The 23,015-nt window shown below is 49.9% G+C and overlaps 1 protein-coding gene across 1 annotated transcript; it reads right to left on the reverse strand.

Moving 5' to 3' along the window:
* Positions 1-419: 419 nt before the first annotated feature.
* On the reverse strand, positions 420-21,632 carry LOC129403550 (CMRF35-like molecule 5). Its single transcript, XM_055132288.1, has 6 exons — positions 21,614-21,632; positions 13,518-13,847; positions 13,114-13,246; positions 12,732-12,803; positions 11,954-12,038; positions 420-476 (listed from the first exon to the last, which is right to left on the reverse strand). Exons 1-6 carry the CDS (start codon positions 21,630-21,632, stop codon positions 420-422), a joined length of 696 nt encoding a protein of 231 aa, XP_054988263.1.
* Positions 21,633-23,015: the final 1,383 nt, after the last annotated feature.

Genomic DNA, 23,015 nt, shown 5'->3' on the forward strand with positions numbered 1-23,015 from the left:
AGAATCCCCTCCCCCACCCAGTGCCCACATGGGCATGAGGCCAGGACTCAGTCCCAGGACAGTCCCCTCAGAGTGATCGACGAGGACAAGAGGAGAGTAGCCAGAGCAGGGTCTGGGGGACTCATGACACGAACAGGGTCACCTACCTGGTCTGACGGTCACTCTGATCAGGAGCCTCTGATCAAGTTTAACTTTCTCTATCCCACACCAGTACGTGCCCGCGTCATCTTCTCTTAGTTGCTCCATGGTCACGGTGAACCTGTGCTGACTCCTGTTGTCCCTGATGGTCACCCGGCCTTTCCTCACCACCTGTTCTGCTCTAGCAGTTTCTACACGGTCCCAACAGTCACTCCCAATCACCCTTCTGCACCACCATTTCTGGTGCTGCTCATAATAGCTGTTATAGACACAAGCCACAGTCAAGGATCTTCCAGCTTCACCAAAAACTTCTTGGGGTCCCCTGAGAGCAGCTGAGCCTGGAGACAAATGCACAAGGCTGTCACTTCCCAGCACGAGCAGCGCCACCGCCAGGCACAGGGACTCTCCCCATCCCTCCCACCCAGGGAGACCTGCCTCCCCCAATTCCACCTTCTACAATCCCCATGGCACTGGCCAAAGTTGCGGAACCCACAGGACCACATATGACCTCAGACAAGACCTTGACCCTGAGCAATAACGACCTCAGCCTGCAGTCTAGACATGGTGCACGTGGACGCTTCAGTCTGTCCCTTAGCAGCCCCACGGGACTGGGCTGGCGGGGCCTGGGCCCCTGTCTCTGAAGGATGAAGGATGGAGGGTTATGGGTGGTGGGTGACAGATGATACTTCTGCTCTGGTGACAGGAGCCCCAGCGGCTGCAGCCACACACCCCTGGGGGTGGCGGCTCTTTATATTGGTCACCGTGGTCTCTCCTCGGTTGGTGATAAACCATCTATAAGACAATCTCGAAGCCCCCCATGGCTTGGTGCCCACTGCCCCATGTGCTGTGGAATCTGCCTCCCCCAGGGCCATGGTTTTCTGGAAACTTCTTTGACCCCCAGAGGAATCCTTTGTGTGTGTCACTTGGGATGTCCCGGTTCCCTCTGTCCATCTTGATGCCGACCCATCCCTCTGTCATGTGGGTGTTAGGGTTGCAGAGGCGTTTCCTCCAAAGCCCTTTCTCTCTCTGACTCGTTTGAAGATTTAGGGCCGCGGAAAGGCTTCTTTCCTTTCCGGAACACTCTACACACAGCGGGGTCCTGAGACCTCTGTTGGTCATGGCGCAGTGCTAGGGCCACCCCCCAGGGCCGTGAGGACCCACGGAGACAGGCCCCTCCCACACAGCCTCTGTTCCCTTGCAGGATGTGGGCCCTGTGGTTCCAGGTCATTGCACTCTGCTGGAGTGGCCCGAAGCGGGGCATTGTTGGGTCTGTCCACAGGAAACTCTACCAGAAATGACAACAGTAGTGGAGATGTGAATGGGTCAGTTGGGCCACGCCGCAGGCAGAGAACTGGCTCAGCGCCAAGTCTCCAAAAGAACTGGCTGGTCTGGGCTGAGAACTTGGGGGCTTCTGGAATGGGGGCACGAAGATTCCCCTTTCTGCCTGAAGGCCCAGCAGCCCCGCCAACCCCACCCCGAACCCCTCCCACCCAGCTCCAGAGCTGACCCTCATCAAGCTGCCCAGCCCCCACATTGCTCCACACTGAAGCTCCCGGACCTCAGAATCCCACAGCGCTGTCAGCTCACAGGGTCCCAGTGAGGCTGATGGGAAAGTTGCCCAGAAGCCCCAGCTCAGGGGCCTGATCAGTAACTGGAGGCTCAGCCAGGAGCAACCAGCCCGACAGAAACTTGGATGGCGGCTTTACTAACCCCAGTGTGAGGGGACAATCGCCACAAAGTCACTCCTCCCCATCTAAGATCTGCTCATTCCTCTTGCTTTTGTTCCACATAAATGATACAAGTAAATTTACTCATGCCTGAAAGAGGCAGGCTGGGGTGTTGGGTGGGAAACTGGGGGGCACTGGTGGAAGGCAGGTCACACTGGTGGTGGGATTGGTGTTGGAACACTAAATGCCAGAAACAGCTGTCTTAGGAACTACTTGGTAAGCCACGGTGGCATAGTAAAAAAAATTCTTAATAAAAAGTTTAAATTTTTATATGCATTTTACTAAAAGATTTTAAAATTGAATGGGTCACTATGCATTCAAGGTGCCTCTCCGTCAGTGCTTGCACCCAGAGGTCAGACCCCGCTCCAGATCTGACCCGGAGTGAGCTCAGTCTGTCATTCCCTTCGTCTGTCTTTGGCATTAGAGCTGCTCATTTTGCAGCGTCCTGAAGATACATCTATGTGGCCGGGAGAGCAGATGTCCAGAGAACGGCGGAGTTGTTGTTTCCTTAGAACCTTCAGGATTATCCCAGAGCTCTTGGACAAGCTTTTTCTGCTGTCGCTCGCCATGGAACCCAGGACCTCACGTCAAGGCAAGTGCTCTGCACTGAATGACCTCATTTCCCTGGTACCAGTTCTTTACTGGGCCAAATTCCGTGATTTGGTCAATATTTGTATTATTCCCCATGAATATTAACATTGAAGTGTTTTAGTTGTTGATCCTGGGTATATTCTACTGCGATGGCCTCCCCCAGTGTTATCTATTTTATGGAATACTATTATTGTGTTCAAGGCGAGCAACTTACCTGCTGTAATATCTCTCTAGACCTGTTATAGAACTATTATTAGCACAAAACTTTGAAAAACAAATAGAATATTATTTATCATGAAAACTTCTGATCTATTGCAATTATACATTTTTACTACTTGTACTTATATTATTTCTATCAAATATTTCTTTATTTTTAACCTCTTCATGCATTCAAGCTGTTTTGAGATTCATTTGGTATTTCTATCGTTTATTATCGAAATTATTAATTTATCTCACATTTAAATTGATACATTTTATTTCTTTAAGAGTATCTCCTAGGCCCAGAGCAATAGGACAGCAGGGAGGGCATTGGCCTTGCGTACAGCCGACTTGTGTTTGATACCCAGCTTCCCATATGGTCCACTAGCACCGCCAGGCGTGATTCCTGAGTGCAGAGCAGAAGTAAACCCTGAGTATTGCCAGTTGTGACCCAAAAAGCCAAGAATAAAGGAAATAATTAATTTTTTTAAAAAAGAGTAAACTCTAAATACAACCAGAAGTGGCCAGAGAAGAAGAAAGAGATACAAAAGAAATTTTGTTTAACTCAAAATTAACAAAGAGTTAAAAAAAAAAAAGAAAATTTGTTTAACTCACTTTTATAACTGAGATATCTTTTGCAAAGCACCCAGCACTGCTCAGGGCTTACTCCTGGTCAGTGCTGAGGAATCACTCCTGGTTGTGCTGGGAACATTTGGGTGTCAGGGCTCAATCGAGGGTTGGCAGTGTGCAGGACAAACACCCTACCAAGTGTACTATTGCTCCAGCCCATATAACACAGGTATTGTAAGGTTGCCAGGTCATATGCTAACTTTATTTAACAAGAATTTATATTTGAATTCAGCTTTGGCTTTCACTCACCAGTTTGGATATGCAGTAATTCCTTCCTTCCTTCCTTCCTTCCTTCCTTCCTTCCTTCCTTCCTTCCTTCCTTCCTTCCTTCCTTCCTCCCTTCCTTTTTTCTTTCCTTATTGCTTTTTCTCATTCCATTATTGTTATGAGCAAAACAGTAATCCCAGAACATCACACATATAAGGCAAGTACTCTATCACTAAGCTAAATTTCCAATGGCGTTTTTATTAAAAAATACAAGTCTTAGAAAAAAAAAAAGAGAGAAAAGGGGCTGGAGTGATAGCACAGCGGGTAGGGCGTTTGCCTTGCACGCGGCCGACCCGGGTTCGAATCCCAGCATCCCATATGGTCCCCTGAGCACCGCCAGGGGTGATTCCTGAGTGCATGAGCCAGGAGTGACCCCTGTGCATCGCCGGGTGTGACCCAAAAGGAAAAAAAAAAATACAAGTCTTTATATATTTATATTGTCTATTTTATTTATTTATTTAAAATTATTTATTTATTAATTTTTTGCTTTTTGGGTCACACCCCGCGATGCACAGTGGTTGCTCCTGGCCCTACACTCAGGAGTTACTTCTGGCGGTGCTCGGGGATCATATGGGATGCTGGGAATTGAACCTTGGTGGGCAGCGTTCAAGGCAAACGCCCTCCCTGCTGTACTATAGCTCCAGTCCCTATTATCTATATTTTATATTATCAAATGATAGTAGGTTTTCAAGGGACCACAAATTAAAATGACTTTAGATACTTTTTATTTCATTCAATTATTTTCAGATGCACTGTTCTTTTTGATGCTTAGCTCAATATTTTCATGATATTTTATTAGATACAATATAATATCAGGACATTCCAATACAAAAAAGCAGAAATGCAAAGAACAGAGTTAAGACCTGAACAAGAGCCCTTCTGGAAAACAGTATGGATGCTTCTCAAAAATAAGACTTTGAGCTCCCATTTGACCCAGCAATACCACTTCTGGGAATATAGCTCGGAGAGGCAAACAAGTATAGTCCAAATGACATCTGCACTTGTATGTTCATTGCAGCACTGTTTACAATAACCAGAATCTGGAAAAAACCCGAAAGTCCGAGAACAGATGACTGGTTAACGAAACTTTGGTACATCTACACAATGGAATATGATGCAGCTGTTAGAAAAGATGAAGTCATGATTTTGCATATAAGTGGATCAACATGGAAAGTATCATGCTAAGTGAAATGAATCAGAAAGAGAGAGACAGACATAGAAATATTGCACTCATTTGTGGAATATAAAATAACAGAATGGGAGACTAACACCTAAGAATAGCTAAGAATAGTTGAGATAATTACCAGGAGGTTTGCTCCATGACTTGGAAGCTGATCTCACATGCTGGGGGAAAAGGCAGCTCAGATAGAGAAGGGAACACCAAGTAAAGGGTGTTTGCAGGGCCCGCTCGGGATGGGAGACGTGGGCTGAAAGTAGACTATAGATCAAACATGATGGCCAATCGAAACTTCTATTGCAAACCATAACACCCCAAAAGAGAGAGAGAACAAAAGGGAATGCCCTGTCACAGAGGTGGGGTGGGGAGGGGTGGTGGTGGTGGGAGGGATACTGGGTTCATTGGTGGTGGAGAATGGACACTGGTGGAGGGATGGGTACTCAAGCATTGTATGACTGAAACACAAACGCAAAAGTTTATGTCTGTAACTGTACCTCATGGTGATTCACTAATAAAATTTTTTTTAAAAAGACCCGAATGAAAGATAAGAAATATTATTGATTCTCCTAATAAAGAGCAAATGATGAAATAATATTAAGATTGTGAGTTTCCTACAAACCAAAGACACCATGAGAGTCTCTTACCTCAGCCCTTTCCTTCAATGCTATGGTTTACAGAGTCGCTCATGAAGGTTTGTTCCAGGCATTCAATATTCCAACTCCAACCCCACCAACACTGGCAACTTCCCTCCACCATTTTGTCTCCATTTTCCCAACAAACTCCCAAGCCTGTCCCAAAAAATTTATTTTATATCACTTATTACCCATTATTGTCTAACAGATTGAAAAAAATACTCCCTAAGAGGAAAATTATGAAATCATTTTGTATCTCATCATGAGGATATTAAGTCCCAGTCTGCGGTTGTACTAAAATGGTTTTAGAAGTTAAGCTCCAGTGTTAATGCTTTTGCTAGTAGAGATTGGTTGGGTTCTCGTGCCCTCCCATTCCACCTGTGGGCTCCTGTTGGATTTTCAGTGTGGTAGAGTTGGAAGACGTCATGTGGCCTTGAATGTGGCCACTCGGGTCCCTGGTGCTGATACCTCAGACCTTCTCTGAAACTGGATGGGTGACCCCCCACCCCATGTCATTCCAGACAGCCACACCCACGAGCCACCTCAGCTGCCATGTTAGTGCAGTTCCTGGAGCCACCTTATCTGTTCCCAGTTTATGGCCCTTCCACCTGCCCCACCTGCTCCTGGGGACCAGTGCGGGCACCCTGACTGTCTAGCACTTTCCCCTGTTCCTTTCTGTACCCATGCCCTCCTTCCAGGGACCTCACCACCCTCCAGGGACAGAGAGGAGGGAGAAGTGGATGTTGGTCACTGGGCTGTCTCTGATGCTCCCACCGACTTGACTGGGTGCTCACTGTCCACATGTCCACCTGCTGGGTCAAGATCCCTACCCCAGGCAGATTTCTGTGCGGCCCTGCAGCTCACCCTTTCTGGGCCCACTGCACTCAGACGGTCCCACCTTCCACAAGACCTAGACACTCCATGGAAAGGGGGGTGGGCCCAGTGGGACCCCGGGCAGGACCAACTCACCAGAGAGGCCGCAGAGAAGGAGCAGGAGAGCAAGTGGCCGCATCCTCTCACCTGGTGCTGGGGTGTTTACGTAGCCTATGGACAGACAGAGCCCCTCACCTTGCCTCCTTCCTCTCTCTCGCTCACTGACTTGTTCCTCCTCCTCAGCCACTCCCCGCCCGCCCCTGAAGTGTCAGAGCAGGTGGCTGGGGTGGGGGTGGGGAAAGAGCAAGGCCAGACCAGGACCCACTTTTCAGAAATGGCCTTAATGGAGCCTTGACCTCGGGCCTCATCCTGTGGCTGGGGGACTCACAGACTGTCCTTTCTGTTCAGTTGTCCCTGCCATGGTGGGCCCTGACACAGTGCCCCACACCCGGGTTCCAGGGATTCCGTATTTGGTTTTGGTTTTTGTATTTTATGTGCTTTTGGCCACACCTGCCAGTGCTCAGGTGCTTAGGCTTATTCCTGGCTCTGAGCCCAGGGGTCACTCCTGGCAGCTCGGGGGACCCTATGGTTTACCAGGGATGGACCACATGTTTGCAAGCAGCCCTCCTGCTGATCTATCGCTCTATCCCATGGAAGCCTATGTTTGGGGTCCAGGAAGCAGCAGTGCAAAAACCGGGATACATGCCCATGAGTGGAAGGAAGAGGTGTGGTGTCAGATGCTCACTGCAGAGAAGTGGGTCCCAGGAAGGGAGTCCCGCCGGGCACTGTCCATGGGAGGGTGTCTGTGCTGGGAATACGCCCAACAGGCCCTTTTGAGGGTGAGCTCATGCTCTGTGTACTGAATCCCCCAAAACTAGTCCGGGTCCTTGCTGGAGAGGAGGCTGCCAGTCCAACACCCGCTTCTGTGGTGGGGCACAAGGCCAACAGAAACGGGGTTTTCTTCTGTTTGGTCTCAAGCATAAGCCCCCACAGCCTGTGCCCCATTGGTGCCCCATTGGGGGACAGAGACACCGGAGAGACCTGAGCCCCTCAGGCCTCAGCTGACTTGCTCAGTCTGTGGCGGGTTGCAGAGACCGGCAGAGGGGCTGGGGGCTGCCCACAGGATTTGGCCAGCACATCTGCCCTTGACTCATGTCAGAGCCTGTCGTGAGGGCTGTCCAGTCCCCAGAGCCAGTGGCCTCTCACACGGGGGAGTGGGGAGGGCTGAGGAAGACAGAAGCGAGGCTAGGGGCCTGGGGTCTCCTTCTGCTCTTATCCCAGCAGACAGGGGTCTGCCCTCACCTGAGCTGCTCAGATCCCCCTTCCTTCCCCGTCCCCCTGGGATTGGACCAGGAATGGAGAATGATTGCAGGACTGGGGCAACGAGACTCTCGCATGCTCACAGAAATCCTCGTACCATGGGACCGTGATTGACATGATCCTGCCCAGGCAGGGTTTCCCCCGGGGTTCTGACTACACCGGGAAAATGGGGTTGGATGGATCCTCTGAGCACCATCCGCTCTCAAGCCCTGGTGCGGGTGTTTGAGTGTGAATATGTGTGAGCATTATGTGTGTGTGTGACAATGTGCTGTGTGTGAGTATGTGCGACTATGTCTGTGAGTGTGTGCATATTTGTGTGTATGTGAGTATGTGTGCTGGTGTGTGCCATGAAGTCCTGTGCTATGTGTTTTATGTGGGCATGTATGGGAGTGTGTGAACACATGTGCAGGGAGTGTGTTGCATGTCTTGGGAGCAGGGTTGTGATCCCGTATTTAGTGATGTAGTTGTGTGAGTATACTTAGTGCTCACGCATGCATGTCTGTGTTTGTGTAAGTGAAGGATGCAGGACATGTACCCACTTCTAATGCAGGAGAACAGCCTGGACCTGGGGATGTAGCCGAAGAGGGGGAGCTCACGGTCACCTCACATGTTCAGCCCAGTCCAAGGGAGCTTATCCCCTGCACCCCACCCCACTCCCCTCTTGTATAATGGCCATGACAGGAAACAAAGCGTATGGTGTATGCACCTACATGTGTGTAAACCTGTATGATGTGTGTGCCTGAATGGGCATGTGCATCTATATGTTTGCAGGTGAGTCTGTGTGTCAGGGCATACATTGCAGGTGTGTGTGTGTGTGTGAGTGTGTGTGTGTGCATGTGTGCGTGCAGGTATATGTATGTTTACTGGTGTGTATGCTCAGTTGTGTGATGCAGGTATGTATGTGTACATGTGTGTTTCTGCCTGCAGGTGTGTGTTTAGGTATATGTGTAGGTGTGTATGCAAATCTGTGAATGTGCAGTTGTGTATTTTGCAGATGTTTGTGTGCAGGTGTGTGTGCGCAGGTGTGTACATGTGTGTATATGTGTGTGCAGGTGTGTGTGTGTGCAGGACCGTGTGCCCTCCTTTGTGCACTTGCTCTGGGTGCTCAGCTGGGAAGACGTCACAGCTGGTGCAGTTGCACCAGGGCAAGGTCCTCCAGGCTCCTGATGCCACCGTGGGCATCAGCGTCACGGTAAGTGCTGCCAGCCAGGCCGCGCGGGGCCAAAGATTCTGCCAGGTGTGGGTAGGAAATGGGTCTGGGTCCCCGGGGTCCTCCAAGGACTTGTGGACAAAGGCAAACTGCCAGGAAAGCAGGCTTCAGGGAAGGGAGAAGGGACTGGGGCCTTCCAGAATCTTCAGGCAAGGCCTGTGTGAGCAGGAAAACAAAGGCCATGATCGCTCAAGACGAAGAGGGTCTCATGGGCAGGCTGGTGGCGGGAGCCGCACCTTCAGGACAACCGCACCCGGGACAGTCAGCACCTGCCATGCTCTCCTGCTCCCTCGTCTCCTGGGGCTCCCCCTGGCTGAACGCGACTGAAACCTCCTGGAAGTCAGAGCCGTGTCCTTGCAGGCTGCTCAGGGCTGTGTCCAGGGGAGGAGTCCGTGAGGCTGAGGCCGGCAGAATATTCTAGACAGATCCCTCAGCTGTGCCTCCCAGAGGCAGTCCAGGGCCCAGCTCCACTTCAGCCCGTGTCCGGACCCAGCTGAGAGGCAGTTCCAGCAGGACATTCCCGGCCTGCAGACACAGCCCAGAGCCCTCCTGGGCCCGGCCACTGCCCCGGCCTGTCCCTGTCCAGTGCAGCCTGACCAGGGGAGGAGCCCGTCTCCCCCTGGCCCTCCAGGACCACCCACTGGAGCCTCCTAAGTCTGAGCAAGGGCCATGGTCACGTCCGAGCCACAGCAAGCACAGGCCTGGGAGGCCCAACTTGGGGACACAGCAGTGCCCCGATGGGGAAGACGGGAGAGGTGAGCCACAGGGTCTGGTCGTGCCTGTGGGTTCCCAGTGAGGAAAGCGAGGGTTCAGGATGACGGGGTTCCAGGCCCCCCAGCCCTGAGAGAAACTCTCCTCACACCCCTAGCCTGTCAGCGCTGCAGAGTGAGGTGTGTGCGCGGGTGTAACCCTCAGGCTCACAGATGCACAGGTTGGGTTGGGGCCCCATTTCCATGCTGGCCTGTCCTCAGAGCCCCAGGCCGGCCAGGCTGGGCCCCAACCTTGGGGAGGGCCCTGAGCCCTGGGCTGTGGCTCCTGCGGGCCCAGCTCACAGGCTGAGGAGGCTGAGGGGAGGGTCACCCTCTGGCCTCCGGATCTCCCTCACCCAGAAGGCCCCAGCCCAGGGCTCCCAGCGCTCTTCAGCCGCTCCCTCACCCTGGCCGCTGTGTGGGTGGAGGAGTTTGCTGGGTGCCGGCACCCCAGGGCTCACACAGTCACTGTGCGGGTCAGCCTCTCCCCACTCAGGTCTCCTCACTGCTTCCTGCCTCGCTTTCCCCAGGTCTCGCTCCTGAAGGGTGCAAAGAACCCAGGTCAGTGCCTTTGGCCCACACTCTGTCACCTCTCCAGCTGCTCTGTCACCTCCCTGAGGCCTCGTGCTGCTGACACAGGTACATCGTGGGCCCCCCACTCAGGAAGGCCTGTCAGCCCCGGGAAGCTGGGCTGAGGGGCAGATGCTGAGGGCCGGGTCTGCATTTCCACAGGAACCGGTCGCCGGACCACAGTTTGGGAAACAGGCGCTTCAGGCTCAGACGCTCCCTCACCCCCTTTCAGAATCGCCTTCCACACCCAACCATGGTGCCCCTGCTCGGAGGTTCTTTCCCACCATGAGGAGCCCCCCTTACCTCCCCAATCTCTCACAGAACCCTGCAAGGGAAGCTGTGGGGTTGGGGGACCCAGTCCAGTGGGGTCTCAGGGCCTGAGCATTGGGGCATCTCGACTGGGTGAGGTGAGGTCGGAGACACGTCTGAAGGGAACGTGTGTGAGGAGAGCATCTGAGGCACTGTGTGTGTGTGTGTGTGTGTGGTATGCATGTGTTTGTGGGGTGATATGTGTCCCTGGGTATGTTCTAGGGAGTTGCACTTTGTTGTTCTGTGAGGTCTGTGTGATTTTCACACGACACAAATTATATTTGTGCTATGATTTCAGTTCAGTGCGGCATGAGGCATGTATGTGTGTGGTGTGACTGGAGTGTGTGTTTTTCTTATGGTGTGAGCTGTGTGTTTTCTGATATGTGTGGTGTCAGGAAATTGTAGTCTGTGGTGAGGAGTGTGTACCTGAGATGCAGTGAGGGGTGTGTGTGTGTGTGATGTGTGAGATGAGTTTTGTGTAGTGCCAGTGTGTTTCTTTGATGTGAGGTGTATGAGTCTCTGATATAAAGTATGTCTGTGTCTGCAACATAGTCTGAAGTATGCGTGTCTGTGGCCTGAGGCATATGTGTGTGTGATACAAGGGTGTGCGTGTCTCTTGTATGAACTGTTTGTGTGTCAGAATTAGTAACATAAATGTCCCTCTGGTGTGATTGTGTGTACGCTGTGAGGCATGTGTGCTGATTTTTGTGGTGTGAGGCGTATGTGTGTCTTTGTTTTAAGGGATATGTATGTGTCTGTGGTGTGAGATTGTGTGTCTGTTCGGTGTGTATATGGTGTGTTTATATGGTATGAGGGGTGTGTGTGTGTGTGTGTGTCTGAGATAGTATCAGGTGAGTGTTTGGGGTTTTCATCTGCTACTCCTCCATGGGGCCATGAGACAAATATTCAAGAATCTTCATGATATACTTCTTCTTTTTCTTTTTTTACTTTTTGGGGCACACCCTGCGACGCTCTGGGTTTACTCCTGGCTCTGCACTCAGGAGTCACTCCTGGTGGTGCTCGGGGGACCCTATGGGATGCCTGGAATTGAACCCAGATTGGACGCATGCAGGCAAATGCCCTCCTGGCTGTACTATTGCTCTGCCCCCATGATTTACATTTATTATGAAGCCAAAAGAGGGACCAGGCATGTGGTCCAATGGGCCGAGGGAACCCTGGGTTCAACCTTTACCCAGCTGTACCCATCGCGATGAGGGATCGGGGTTCTCAGAGACTCTGTGTGGGAAACCAGGTCTTATGGCTGGTGGATCACTTGGAGTTTATGGAGTAGAAAACGGACAAGCAAGAAATGACTTTACTGAAACATCGGCTAGCAGCGTGTTTGCCAGCGCCCCTGACTCTGGCAGCTCTCGAGCTCCAGGGGTTGAGATCAGCAGTGGGCACCAGGAGAGATGAGTCGGGGGCCAGTAGGAAATTGACTCTCAAGCCCTGCAGGTTGGGGACCCCAGTCTTGCCTGGAACCCCAATTTCTGCTACTCCTCAATGCTCTGTGATTGGAGGTTCTCTGTCTGTTTCCTAGGGCCCCTCTGAGTCCAGCTTGCCCAGACTATGGCCCCCATCAGAACCAGCAGCAGGAGAACCTTCAGGAAGACTGGGAGCAGGAAGTGGATGATGCTGAGCAGGGACCTGAGGGGCGACAGTGACGAGAAATGAGGTCCCTCCCTGGCCCCCTATCTCAAGCCCCTCGGCCCCATCACCTGTATGAGGGCACCTGAGTGTCACCCAGGACAGCCCCTGGGCCTCAGTCACCTGGACCCTGCTCTGCTCAATGAACCCATCAGGGTGGGAGCACTGATGACTCTGAGCCCCAGAACCCCGTAGCTGGCCGGATGCTTCTCCCATGACCAGAGACCCTCATGGAGCCTCCAGGGCTGACCTGGAAGAGGAAGCAGGCCTCAGCTCACCTTTTCTGAGTGATTGGGAGGGGGAAACCTCAGAACGAGAACATGTGGGGAGGGAACCTGAGGGTTCTGAGGGGGCTCAGGGTCTCCTCATGGGGTCACCATGTCCAGAGCCAGAACAGGAGGGGCCGGGCCTCTCTTTCTAGAAGCCTCAGAGTGGCAGAGGCTGGGGGCTCCAAGTCTGTCTCAGTGCCCGCTGTGGGGAGTGGGGGGCAGAGGTATGGCCAAGGATGGAGGCCCGGGATCTGGACAGCGCCCCATGACTGCTGGTCACCAGGTCTGAGAGGACTAGGACACCCCAATCTCCATGGAGAGGAGGGAGGGGAGAGAAAAAGGTAGGGGAGGGGAGGGCATAGGAGTGAAGAGGAGAGGAGGGGAGCAGAGAGGAAAGAGGGGAGAACGGAGTAGCTCAGACCACCTGAACTTCCTGTGGGTCCTCCAGGACTCAGTGCTGCCAATGGGTCCAGATGGAGAATCCTGGGCTCTGGCCCTGCAACAGGTGTAGGCCTTGGGGAGGACACGGGCAGGGGGTAGGACAGAAGACATGGGGGGTGGAGGGTTGTTGGCAGGGACAGAGCCCGGAGTGGGCCTGGAAACTTGGTCTTCTGAGGAGCCCAGAGTGCCTCCCACCCCATCCATGCCTTCGTTTCAGATTCAGGGTGGCTAGGACTGAGGGGGAAGTGTGGGACCCCAGAGGGGCCCCTCGAAGAGCCTGAGGCTCCAGAGTCAAGTCCTGGGGGTCCCCCTGGAGCAGTGGGCCCAGAGGACATGGCAGAGAGCAGAGCATGCGGCTGGCTCACGTGGTGTTGGAGAGGGTCCTGGTCACACTCAGGGCGTCTGTGATCTCTTCTGTGGTGGCCGTTGTCGTGGGTGTGTCGGTAGTCATGGTGGTCATGGTGGACATTGAGGTGGTGGTCAGAGCTGAGGTCGGAGCTGGACATAGACCAGGTCACAGGTGTTTCTGGCTGCCCAGCCAGCTCAGAGCTGGGCAGAGAGCACTAAGTCCAGAGAGGGCAGGGGAGCACCCAGGGTGGGGAGCCCCCGTGCATGGCAGAGAAGTCCTTCCCCCAGCACCGTGGCCAAATGGGTATGAGGCCAGGACTTAGGCCCTGGACATTCCCCTAAGAGTGACCAATGAGAACAGGAGAGGGACCTGGGGAGAAGCCAGAGCAGGGCCCGGGAGACTCGTGACATGGACACCTACCTGGGCTGATGGTCACTCTGATGGGGAGCACCAGAGAAAATGTATCCGCCTGAATCCCACACAAGTATGTGCCTGTGTCATCATCCCTGAGCTGCTTCATGGTCAAGGTGAACCTGTTCTGACTCTGGTCATCCCTGATGGTCACCTGGTCACTCCTCATCACCTGTTCTGCTTCAGTGGTTTCTAGACGGTTCCAACGGAAGCTCTGGGGCACGTATCGGCACCAACACTTCCGGTGCCACTTATACTTGATGTTATAGTCACAGATCACGTCCAAGGAGCCTCCAGCTTGACCGACAAATTCTCTGGGTTCCCCGAGATCATCTAAGCCTGGAGACAAATGCACGTGCATGAACCTGTCACCTCCCAGCATGGGCAGCGTCACCCTAGGGTATGGGGACTCACCCCATCCCTCCCCACCCAGGGACACTTGCCTCCCCCGTTACTCCTTTTTGTCCTCCCCAGAACCCCAGGATCCCCTATAGGCCTCAGAACCTCAAGTCTGTAACCCTGAGCAGTGATGGCCCCAGCCCACAGCCCAGACCCGCTGCACACAGACGCCTCAGCCTGTCCCTTAGCAGCCCCACGGGACTGGGTTGGCAGGACCTGGGCCCTCGTCTCTGAAGGATGAAGGATGGAGGTGATGGGTGATGGGTGACAGAGGACACTTTTGCTCCTGTGACAGGAGCTCCAGTGGCCACAGTCACACCTCCCTGTGGGTGGGTGGCGTCTCTTCCCAGAGGTCACGGTGGTCTTTTCTGGGTTGGTGATAAACCGTCTGCACAGACACTCTTGAAGCCCCCCTTGACTCGGTGTCCACAGCCCCGTGTGCTGTGGAACCCACCTCCCCCACGGTCATGGTTTCCCGGGAACTGCTTTGACCCTCAGGGGAATCCTCTGTGTGTGTCCCTCGAGGTGTTCTGGCTCCCTCTGTCCATCTTGATGCTAATCAGTCCCTCGTCAGTGCGGGTGTCACGGGTGCAGAGGCGACTCCTCCAAATCCCTTTCTCTCTCTGAGTCATCTGAAGATTCAGGGCCACGGAAAAGCTTCTTTCCTTTCCGGAACTATCTGCAGAAAGTGGGGTCCTGAGACACCCTATCGGTCACGGGACAGCGCTGGGGCCACCACCCAGGGGTGTGAGGACCCCACGGAGACAGGCCCCTCTCACAGAGCCTATGTTCCCTGCAGAATATGGGCCCTGCGGTTCCAGGTTATTGCACTGTGCTGGAGTGGCCGGAAGTTGGGCCTTTTGTGGGTCTAACCACTGAAACTTAACCAGAAAGGACAGCAGCAGCAGAGATGTGAATGGGTCACTGCAGGCCACTCCTCTGGCAGGGAACTGGCCCAGCATCAAGTATCCAAAACAACGTGGTGCCACTGAACCTTCCCGGGTAGACTGGTCTGGGCTGAGAACTTGGGGGGCTTCTCGGAATGGGGGCATGAAGATTTCCCTTTTCTGTCTGAAGGTTGTTTTTAGATTCTGGTTATTGTGAACAATGCTGCAGTGAACATACAGGTGAAGATGTCATTTCTATTGTGCTTTTTTGCACCCCTGGGATATATTCCCAGAAGTGGTATTGCTGAGTCATAATGAAGTTAAATTTCTAGTTTTTAAAGGAATGATGAACATTCTTTAAAACAGTTAACTGTTTTCACAAAGGCTGGATCAGTCCGCATTCCCACCAACAATGAAGGACTTTCTCCCTACATCCATGCCAGCACTGGTTGTTCTTGCTCTTTTTGATGTGTGCCAGTCTCTGTGGAATGAGATGACATCTCCTGGTTTTGATTTGCATCTGCCTAATGACTAGCGATGTAGAGCATTTTTTCATGTACCTTTTTGTGTAATCACAAAATAAGTGAGCACGGCCTCGGGCGGTCTCTCTTACCTGCCATGTGCGTTTGGTGGACATGTGCCACTTCCTCTCCTCGGCCTGCAGCTGCCTCCAAGAGATGCATGAAAGAGGGAACATGGCCACCAGGCTGGTTTGTGATCAGCTGCTGTTTATTTCATTCTCCCGACACGTCTGTTCCAGTCTCACTAAGCGCCCCATTCCAATCTCATACTGACTCTCATTCCCGTCTCCTCCTGTCCTCCACGCTAGTCTCTCTGCACTCCATTTTACTGCTTGGAGGTCTCTCTGCACTCCATTTTACTGCCAATCTCCAAGCATTCCAGGTAGCAGCTACACCCAGGTGAGTAGAACAACCAGCATATGAAAGCCCTTCCTTTGGAGGGAAGACAAAGATATCCTGCAGCCAGGATTGCTGCTCAAGGGTGAAATACCACCTAAGGGTGTTTTTTCTTTCCTTAGTCCAACAAGCATCTTAGATTTAATTACTTCCAAATAATCTTTGTAGTCATTTTGTATGGACACAATAAGAGATAATAATAAGCTTGTAAGTTGGTTCTCTGAGGGACATCTCACTATAGATCCCAGAATAATTGCTCAGGCCAGATTAGTCTTTCCTAACCCTATCAGGGTCTTAATCCAGTTGTTATTCTTTGCTTTATGACAGAATTTGTCCATGAACGTGCTCTTAATTTATAGTTAAGTATTATGGAGATTAACCTGGCGCATTTCAATGCCGGGGTAGCTCACAGCTTGCCCTGGGTCCATCCAGTCTCTCATCTGGACCCTACTTTGGGGTGCTAGGAACTAAGGGCAACTGAGACTTAAGTTGAGAAGACAGATGCCCAGGAGTGAATATTATGAGGAGTCAATTAACTCTCAAGTCCAAAACTATAGCATTAACTGTATCCTTGTGTTTATACAAAAATTATTCTGAAGTAAACTATGCAAAAGGATCTAAGGGAAGGAGAAAAGATATATTTCACTTACAAATACAAAATCAGAGATTTCTGAGAAATTTAACTTTACAAGTCACAGGTAGTGCTTAGGGGAAAATGGTGATTAACTGGTTGCTGAAGAGAGCATAGAGAAGAGGCTACAGATAAACACAGGAATGGGAGTGCCTCGGGAGCACTGTGATGGGTATAACTTAATAAACCTAACCTCCCTGCGTTCAGGGAGAAAGGACAAACCAATATTATTCTACACCTTTTGCTCATTTGTATTTGTTTTTTGAGGAAGCTTCTGTTCATTTCTTGTTCCCATTTTTTGATGGTGTTGGAGGATTTTTTCTTGTACAATTCTACTAGTGTCTTGTATATCCTGGATAATAATCCCTTATCAGATGTGTATCAGGTACATACTCTTTCCCATTCCATGGGCTCTCTCTGTATTTTGTTCACTGTTTCTTTTGAGGTACAGAAGCTTCTTAATTTAATGTAGTCCCGTTTGTTTATCTTTGTTTGCACTTGTTTGGTCAGTGGTGTTTCATCCTTAAAGATGCTTCTAGCTTCAATGTCATGGAGGGGGGGGGCTGGAGCAATAGCACAGCTGGTAGGGCATTTGCCTTGCATGCGGCCGACCCAGATTCAATTCCCAGCATCCCATACGGTCCCCTGAGCACCGCCAGGAGTAACTCCTGAGTGCAAAGCCAGGAGGTAACCCCTGTGCATTGCTGGGTGTGACCCCAAAAAAAAGCAATGTCATGGAGGGTTCTGCCTACATTTTCCTGCATGTACCTTATGGATTCATGTCTGATATTGTGGTATTTAATCCACTTTGATCTGACTTTTGTGCCTGGCGTTAGACAGAGGTCAGAGTTCATATTTTTGCAGGTAGCTGTCCAGTTTTCCCAGCACTACTTGTTGAAGAGGCTTTCCTTGTTTCACTTCACATTTCTTTCTCCTTTATCAAAGATTAAGTGATCATATATATGAGAGTCTGTTGACAGAATATTCAATTCTGTTTCATTGGATTGCAGGTCTGTTTCTAGTCCAATACCATGATGTTTTAATTACTAATGCTATGAAATACAGTTTGAAGATGGGGAAAGTAATGCCACCCATCTTCTTTCCCCCAAGGATTGCTTTAGCTATTCGTGGGGGCTTATTGTTCCATATGAGTTTCAGGAGTTTTTTGTCTATTTCTTTGAAGAATGTCATGGGTATCCTGATACGGACTGCATTAAATCTGTATAGTGCTTTGTGGAGTATTGCCATTTTTATAACATTCATTTTATTTTAAGTTTTAAGAAATTGAATGGGTCACTATGCATGGAGGGGCCACTGCGTCAGTGCTTGCACTCAGCAGTCAGACCCCGCTTTAGATCTGTCCCTGAGTGAGCTCAGCCTGTCATTCCGTTCCTCTGTCTTTGTCAAGGTTGGCATTAGAGATGCTCATTTTGCAGTGTCCTGATGATGAACATAGGCCGGGAGAGCAGATGTCCAGAGAATGGAGGAGTCGTTGTTTCCTTAGACCCTTCAGGATTATCCAGACCTCCTGGACAAGCTCTTTCTTGCTGTCGCTCAACAAGGAACCCAGGATCTCAGTCAAGGCAAGTGCTCTGCACTGAGCAACGTCACTGGCCTCATACCAATTCTTAACTGGGCCAAATTCCTTGATTTGGTCAATATTTACATTTTCCCCCATGACTATTAGTATTGAGGTGTTTTAGTTGTTGTTGATCCTGGGTCTATTCTACTGTTACTTCCTCCCCACTGTTATCTACTTTATGGAGTATTATTATTACTGTTACTTGCAGAGGTTGTTTTGGTGCCACACCCAATTGCACTCAGGGCTTACTCATGACTCTGTGCTCAGGGATCCCTCCTGGCAGGGCTCAGGGAATCACAGGTGGTGCAGAGATTGAACAGAGCCAAGAGTGTTCAAGGTGAGCAACATACCCGCTGTAATATCTCTCTAGACCTTTCATAGCCTATTATTAGCACCAAATTTGGAAAATAAAACTTGAGTATTATTTACAATGAAAAGTGCTAATCTATCGCAATGATACATTTTTACCACGTATACTGTTATTATTTTGATCAAAGATTTCTTTATCTTTAACCTCTTCACGCATTCAAGCTGTTTTGAGATCCATTTGGTATTGCTATGTTTTATTATCTAAATTATTAATTTCTCTCACATTTAAATTGATTCCTTTTATTTCTTTGAGAATATCTCCAGGGGCTGGAGTGATAGTACAGCGGGGAGGGCATTTGCCTTGCGTGCAGCCTACCTGGGTCCAATCCCTGGCATCCATTGATCTTCCAGCACTGCCAGTGGTAGTCCCTGAGTGAAGAGTCAGGGGAAAGCGCTGAGCGTTGCTGGGTAAGACCTAGAAAGAAAACAAAAGAGAAAATATCTCCTATCTCTTCTCAAAATAAATCTTATATTTTCCTTCTGTGATTCAATGAAGCATGGTTAAGGCTAAGAATTTGCTCTTTGGGACCCAGAGTGCTAGTAGAGCAGGGAGGACATTGGCCTTCACATGGCCAATCCGGGTTCATCCTCCACATCCCACATGGCCCCAAGTATTGCCATGTGTGACTCCTGAGTGCTGAGACAGGAGTAACCTCTGAGCATCACTGGGTGTGCCTCCCCGCATCCCCGAATAAGTTTTGTTCCTTTGGGCTAGAATAATAGTGCTTCAAGCTGGGTGCTTACTTTGCACATGGCTGGCCTGGGTTTTTATCTGCAACATCCTGTATCCCCGCCCCAGTAGTGATCCCAGAGCACAGAGTTAAGAGTAAACCCTGAGAGGCCAGAGCAATAATGCTGCAGGGAGGACATTGCCTTGCATGTGGCCAACTGGGTTCAATCCCTGGCACCCCATGTGGTCCACTGATCATTGCCAGTAGTAATTTCTAGGTACATAGCTGGGAGTAACCCCTGAGCATCGCCAGGTGTGACCCCCAAAGCCGAGGGTAAATTAATTAATGAATTAATTGAAAAAGAAAGAGTTATCCCTGAGCACAGCTAGGTGTGCCAGAGATCAGAAAAACAAAAAGCAAAAAACAAAAAAGAATTTTTTCCCCACTTTGAAAACTTAGATATCTTTTTCAAAGCACCCAGCACTGCACAGGGCTTACTCCTGGCTCTATGTTCAGGATTCATTTCTGGCAATGTTGGGAACATACGGGGTGCCAGGAACCAAACCAGGGTTGGCGGTCCACAAGGAATGCACTGTATCCACCGTACTCTTGCTTCAGACCCTATAGCACAAGTATTGTAAAATTGCTGGGTCTTGTGCTAACTTTATTTAACAAGAATTTATGTTTGAATTCAGCTTTAGCTTTTGCACACCAGTTTGGTTGTGCAGTATTTCTTCCCTCCCTCCCTCCTTCCCTCCCACCCTCCCTCCCTCCCTCCCTCCCTCTCTCCCTCCCTCTTTTTTCCTTCCTTCCTTCCCTTCCTCCCTCCCATATTCCCTCCCTCCATCCCTCCTTCCTCCCTCCCTCCCTTCCTTCCTTCCTTCCTTCCTTCCTTCCTTCCTCTCATTCCTTCTTTTTTCTTTCCTTATTTCTTTCCTCAATACTTTTTTGTAATGAACGAAACATTGTTCCCAGAACCTCACATATTCAAGGCAAGTACTCTGTCACTAAGCTTCATCCCAAAATCTGTGTTTTTATTTAAAAAATACGAGTCTCAATACTTTTCTATAGGATATCACTAGCATGTTAAAGTTTGGGTGATGTGAGCCTTGGTACATAAATCTGAAAATATGTATATATGCATGCATATATATATTTCCCTCTATGATTTGTTGCCTACTCTCTGAACTCCATCAAATATTCCAGTTGTTCATGGGACAACTGGAATGGGAAGGAATGGGATTGAAGATAGATGGTCGGCAACTATACCTCCTCCGCTTCTCTGATGACATCGTTCTAATAACAGCAAACATTAGCCAAGCAGCACGAATGCTGGTTGACTTCTACCATGAGTGTGGAAAGGTCAGATTACAGCTGAATCTCACGAAGACAATGTTCATGAGAAACAGACTAGTTCCTGACGTTCTATTTGCTCTCAAAGGAAAGAGCATTTCCGAATGCAGCAGTTATGTGTACCTAGGTGAGTTATTGTGCCCGAGGACTCAATATGACTAACAACATGGCACCTGAGCTGCGCAGGAGGAAGAGAGTGGCGTAGAACGCCTTCAAGAGCGTCAAAGAAGTTGTTAAGAGGAAGAAGAACCTCTGGCTCCAGAAACATCTTTTTGACTCCACCATTCTTCCTGCACTAACATACGCCTCAGAGACCTGGGCCTTATGAAAACAGCATAAGAATGCTATTTGTGTCTCCCAAAGAGGATTTGAAAGAGCTATGCTTGGAATATCACGTTTCACTCAAGTGAGAGAAGGAATCTGGTGTTCTGACCTCCGTCAATGATCAAGAATCAGGGACGCTGTCTCATTTGCCAAGGCATCAAAAATCAGATGGGCCGTACACGTGATGCAAATTGGAGATGACCACTGGACTAGAGCTGTTCCACGGGACGTCAGAAGAACGTGTGGCCGCCCACTTATGAGATGGTCAGACTTCTTTGTCAAGACCCTGAACAAATGGCTTGAGGAGCGTTTTCCTGGAGCGAGCAGAAGCCACTGGGATACACTAGCACACCACAGGAATGAATGGAGACGTTACTGGTGCCCGCTCGAGCAAAACAATGAGCAACAGGATGACAAGTGATACAAGTGATACTGGTATTTGTTCAGCCATTGATTAAACTCATTGAATTGGGCATGAACTCCACATTACTTTTTTTTTTAATTGTATCACCAAGAGGAATTGAAAGAGCTATGCTTGGAATATCACGTTTCACTCAAGTGAGAGAAGGAATCTGGTGTTCTGACCTCCGTCAACGATCAAGAATCAGGGACGCTGTCTCATTTGAAAACAAAGTTTTCATGTTTGAGATTCAGCCATACAATGATGGAACACCCATTCCTCCACCAATGCACATTTTTCACCAGCCACATTCCAGTCCTCACCCTGCCTCTACAGCAGAAAATTTTCCCAATACTCTCTCTCTAATTTTGGGCATTATGTTTTGCTCAAAATTTCACACAACCATTCAAACCTATCTGCCAAGGGCAAACGCTAGATAATTTATTTTTCATTGCTTATTTTGAGTATCAAGAGAACTTGCATGGCCGCGATTGTTAATATAACTTTCTAGATTGTAAATGACTGAGATCCAGAGACATCTCTGTATGACACTCATCCATTTGGGGACTCACTTGGAAGTCTCTGGGCCATGGCTATTGGTGCACTAAGATGGATCACAGAGGCAAATTGTGGGCATGACAGCCAGTCTTCTGGGTGGGCAGGGACCCGTGGAGGGACAACCTGGGTTCTCTGCTGCCATGGGGCCTGGAGATTTAGTCCTGGAACCTGCATGACCGGACTTTGCTTGTGGAAGCTCTTGGTCACCGGGATTCCATCTGGAGTAGGTGTGGAGAGCACACCTACTCCATCTGGGGTGACTTGGTGAAATAACTCGGTATGGAGCCCAGAGAGAACTCCGGTACTTGGTGTCTTCCAGTATTTACTGCTGAGTCTTTGGGTCAGGGCTGTTGGTGCGCTAAGATCCATATTAAATTTTTTTCAGCAGATTATATCTTGGTGAGATCCATCTAGAGACGGTGGAGTCAGACTGGGGGTATGGCAGCGATTATGGATTGTGGAAGCAAGTGGCTTTGGGGGCTCTGCTTGAGCAGGCACAGGTCAACCCGCCCCCTCCAATTTACCCTGGTCTATTCAGCCATACACAGGAGTGAGCTTTTCTGCGGTTTTTGATCTCTCTCGAGATTTATTTAGGGGTCTCTGAAGCAAGGCCAGCAGCAGAGCTTACAGGGTGGCACTGGAGTTGGTTCGTGATGGTGACTGTCAGTGCTTCCATGTGTATTGGGAAGTGGGGGGAGGTAGCCCACCTCAACTCTGAGAAGGTCTGGAGATTTCAGTCACAAAATCCGCATACCAGAATTTTCAGCAGATTATATCTTGGTGAGGTTCGTCCTGAGACAGTGGAATCAGGCCGGGGTTATGGCGGCAATTTTGGATTGTGGAAGCAAGCGGCTGCTGGGGCTCTGCTTGGGCTGGCCCCTGGCCAACCCGTATACACCTCCGATTTACCCCAGTCTGTTCAGCCATGAGCATGTCTGAGATTAACTGCGGCTTTGGATATCTTTCAAGATTTATCTATCGGTGTCTGAGATAAGTCCTATAAATGAGCTTGTATAGCTGAGCCAGAGGTGGTTTGTGGGTGTGGCTCCCACATACCTAACTTTTGGCCATTTAATTTCTTGGTAAACTTGGTCCCAAGTTGTTAGGGTCTGGCCAAAGGCAGAGCAGCAATTTTGGTGTATCAGGAAGCCTGAAGGCACCATCAGGATGTTGATACACTCGCCTCACAGGTACAGGTTGACCTGCTGGTGGCACCATTCCCCATCTATTTTTTATATTATCCAATTATAGCATGTTTTTAACGGAAGCTCAAATTAAAATCACTTCAGATTATTTTTATTTCCTGTGAATTATTTTTAGATGCATCTTTCTTTTTAATATCTAGCTCAATATTTTCATGAAATTTTGACTTGATACAAATATAACATCAGAACACAATCACCACCATGCTCACGG

This window comes from Sorex araneus, chromosome 3 (genome assembly GCF_027595985.1).
Source record: "Sorex araneus isolate mSorAra2 chromosome 3, mSorAra2.pri, whole genome shotgun sequence".
Classification (NCBI taxonomy): domain Eukaryota; kingdom Metazoa; phylum Chordata; class Mammalia; order Eulipotyphla; family Soricidae; genus Sorex; species Sorex araneus.